This window comes from Aotus nancymaae, unplaced genomic scaffold, assembly GCF_030222135.1.
Source record: "Aotus nancymaae isolate 86718 unplaced genomic scaffold, 86718_ANA_hifiasm-v0.15.2.pri h1tg000108l, whole genome shotgun sequence".
NCBI lineage: Eukaryota > Metazoa > Chordata > Mammalia > Primates > Aotidae > Aotus > Aotus nancymaae.
This window is the reverse complement of record NW_026988523.1, coordinates 38,405,643-38,409,438: the sequence shown is the minus strand read 5'-3', so window position 1 is coordinate 38,409,438 and position 3,796 is coordinate 38,405,643. Positions and strand designations below refer to the sequence as shown.

General features: G+C 40.3%; 1 protein-coding gene across 1 annotated transcript; it reads right to left on the bottom strand.

Annotated features, from left to right (window-relative positions):
* Window positions 1-1,376: 1,376 nt before the first annotated feature.
* LOC105715527 (putative olfactory receptor 10J6) lies at window positions 1,377-2,305 on the bottom strand. Its single transcript, XM_012449953.2, is given in 2 exon segments — window positions 1,377-1,501; window positions 1,504-2,305. Coding segments are annotated over 2 exon segments (927 nt in total).
* Window positions 2,306-3,796: the final 1,491 nt, after the last annotated feature.

Below are 3,796 nucleotides of genomic sequence, written 5' to 3'. Positions count from 1 at the left end.
ACTGTCAAGCAAGACCTCACAGCATGTCCAAGACTCTTGGACCCAACCTTTGACCCCCCAAAAGCTTCTGTGGGAAAGCTTGTTTCTATGATGTAGAAATTGCAAAGACACAAGACAGAAATAGAAAGAACTGGTCAGACCTTGAAAGAACTATGGTCTTTCCAACCTAGAATTCAGAAGTCTGTAAAGATATTCTTTAGCCTAGATGAGCTCCTTGGGATGTTATTGATCTCTTCTCAGTGGAGGGAAAAGAAAAACATCACTCTCTTGAAAAAAAGAAAAAATAGCATTAGGGGATGAGCAGAGAAGTGTGGACAAAAAATGTTTTAGTAGAAGGAAGCACTCAACAAAGGTCTTAAACCCTCCCTACCGTCACCCATCACCCAAGATAACCATATAGAAGGTATGTACAGGCATGAAACCAGAAAAGCTCCCAGAAAGCTCTGGGAAAAAGAATATTTTTCTCAAAGAAGTCTAGTAAGGAAAATTTTTTTTTCTTGTTAGCGTTTTTTGGTGAATGGAGTGATTTAACAATATACTTCTGAACTACTCCTCACTGCTGGCACTGTGTGTTTTGTTCTATTTTTGTTTCTTTATGCTTCCAGGAGGTGCCGTGGTGTGTGCAAATGAAGAATGGTTTTATGGTTCTCATTCCAAACAGGGCACAGATCTTGACCAACTCAATTTTTCTTCATAATGATTAGAGAGACATTGATCCCGTGGAGAGAACCAGCAACCAGAGAGAATTGAATTAGGGCACTTAGATTAGAGAGGTGGGAGTTAAGTATGATCTGTGGCCATGGCCGGCATCCGAAGACTATAGTGGATAAAAGCAAAGGCTTTAGCATAAATTGAATAATAAAGACTAAATTTACAAGGACTAAACCAATGTTTTCCAACTTTCTCATTTTTTAGAAAAAATTTAATATACACATCTCGCTTTTCCCTTACAATTCTGATACTATTTTCTTTCAGGGGAATTCATCATTATTGACTATCCTTACCTTGCTGAGATGATTTTGTAGTGTTATTTTCTGTAAATTGCATTACAAAAATGATACACGTTGCTTTTTATTTTTTAAACACAACCTAATCACATTTAATATGCTTTTAAGAAGTCAATTTCTTTATCCTAGAAATTGGGATAGTCATTCCTAAAAATCGTGCCTGTTTTCCTTGACCTCTCACATGCCTAGTTGAAAATGCCTGGATAAAACTTTAAAATCTATGGAAACAAAGACTAAGGTTTTGTAATAAAAATACTAAAGCAAGAAATGCACATCCCATTGCAGAATAGACTGCACTGAACAGTCATAAGGTTGTTTAATGGAGGTGAGGACACACATTTCTATGAATATATAAAGGGGATCAGTGAATTAAGAAATGTTTCTGCCCACGGCCCTGCATAGGGTTTCCTTGACCTCCTTGTTCCTTAGGCTGTAAACAACAGGGTTCAGCAGGGGAGTGATGATGGTGTAGGTCACTGAGAGAACAAGGTCTTGTCTGTAGAGTTTTCTGACTTGGGCTGGAGGTAGGCAATGGAGGCACAGCCGTAGTGGACAATGACCACAGTGAGATGGGAGGCACAGGTGGCAAAGGTCTTCTTCTGGCCCTCAGCTGAGGCAATCTTGAGGATAGTGGAGATGATGAGGACATAGGAGATGAAGACCAGACCCATGGGGAGCAGGTTGACAAATAAACTGACAACAAAATTGATTATCTCATTGATAGTGGTATCAATACAGGAGAGTTTCATGACAGGGAGGATGTCACAGAAGAAATGACCAACCACTCTGTGACAAAAAGGTAAGGTAAATATGGATGTTACCTGGACAGCTGCCATGGCCAGGCCAATGCCAAAGGCTCCACACACCCGCTGGCCACACACCTTCTTGCACATGATGACCATGTATCCCAGGGGATCGCAGATGGCCACAGAGTGGTCATAGCCCATCACTGTGAGCAAGAAGCAATTGTTGATGGCCAAGGTAACAAAGAAGAACATTTGGGTAGTACAACCTGCTAGGGAGATTTGCTGGGTCTGGGCTACGAGGCTGGAGAGCATCTGTGGAATGATGACCAGTGTGTACACTGTCTGTGAGCTAGCCAGCATGCTCAGGAAGAAGTACATGGGGGTGTGAAGGTGACGGTCAATGCAGATGATAGTCACGATGATGGCATTGTCAGCCAGGGTTAATGTGTACAGGATGAGAAAAACCACAAAGAGAGTGATTTGATGTTTGTGGAATCTGGAGAACCCCAGGAAAACAAACTCTGTCACCTCCCTGAGGTTCTTTCTCTGCATTCTTTAATTGCAATGTCTGAAAGCAATACGAGAAGTCAACACGAAGAAATTCTATAGAGAAATGACTGTAGAAAACACCAAGAAAAAAAGTCAATTTCTCTGCTTTATAATCAGGAGCATTCTAGCTCATGTTAGATAGCAGCTTCACCATCTTCTCCCTTTTCTGTTTTTGCCGTCTTCTTAATCTTCTGTTAAGCCTCTGGCCGAGGAATTGCCAATATGTGACACCACAGCCCATATCTTTTCAAAGTGCCATCATAAATGTGCAGTTTTGTAGGGCATGGAGGGAGGCTTTTTTCTTTACAATATGTATAACACAGGGGTCCCATCCCATGTCATCCTGGGAAAGTTCACATAGCTAAGACAATAAAATGGGGATGAGAGAGCTGGACTTACTGAATTAGAACCATTGGTGGATAGCTTCTGGCGATAGTGTAGGGGAGCAGAATCAAGGTCAGCTCTCACTGACCTTTAGGAACACTCCAGTAAGAGTGAAGATGAGATATTCCAGGTCCAGCCTAGTTGGTCTAGGGGAGACAGACAAACCATTGGCAAAATTGATTTGTTGTGAAAGTATTAACAGGGGCTTAAGGTTTGGAGTCATGTAAACTAGAGAGAGAACTGGAAGTTGTTGGAGAAAGAGAGAAGAGAACCAGCAACAAAACAGAAAGTTGGACCTTGAATTAAAAAAAAAAAAGCTGCTTTCTTTTTGGCAGAGGGAATTCTAAGAAAAAGAGGTGCACTATTTGATTTAAAATTGTTTGCTAAACTATATTGGAATATAAACTCCCTTGGGAGCCTCAAGCCTTTGTTTAAAGCTTTTATATGTATAATTTTCAGTGGTATTTAGGAAATAAAGAGAAGTGGATGATGGCGCAGTGCAGAAAAAGGCATCGTGCAAGGAGTAAAATCCAGAATGAGAAAGAAAAACCTCTGGCTTGTAATGACTGGAAGAAATGCAAGGCCTCTCCTGCCCTCCCATGTCCCTTACAAGCACACACAATATTTGCTAGAAATTTGGTAAGTGGGTCTGGGATTTCCACCATATATCAAATTACAGTTTTAACCATTTTGCTTAAATAACAGGTAACATTAACACTACCAAAACAAGTGCCTACGTTTTGGCATACTTAGGGAACTGCCACTGGGAATCTAGGAACCACTGTGAGTGTTTTAGAAAATAGTTCATCGTGGAAAATGAGGCAAATGTTTCAAGTATAAATGAGTGTGTCACTAAAATTAGAGAAATGTGCCTTAAAAGACCACTGAGATACCAGTTGGATAGGCAAAGTTTAGAGACAGCAACAGTGCAACTCCAGGCAGCTTATTAGAAAGGATGGGATGGAGCTATGGTTATGTAAATTTAAATTAACTAAAATAAAAGAGAATTAAAAATTCAGTTAGTCACACTAGTCACATTTCAAATGATAAAAAGCTACATGTGACTAGTGCCTACCACATTGGACAGCTCAGTTATCAGACATTTTCTTT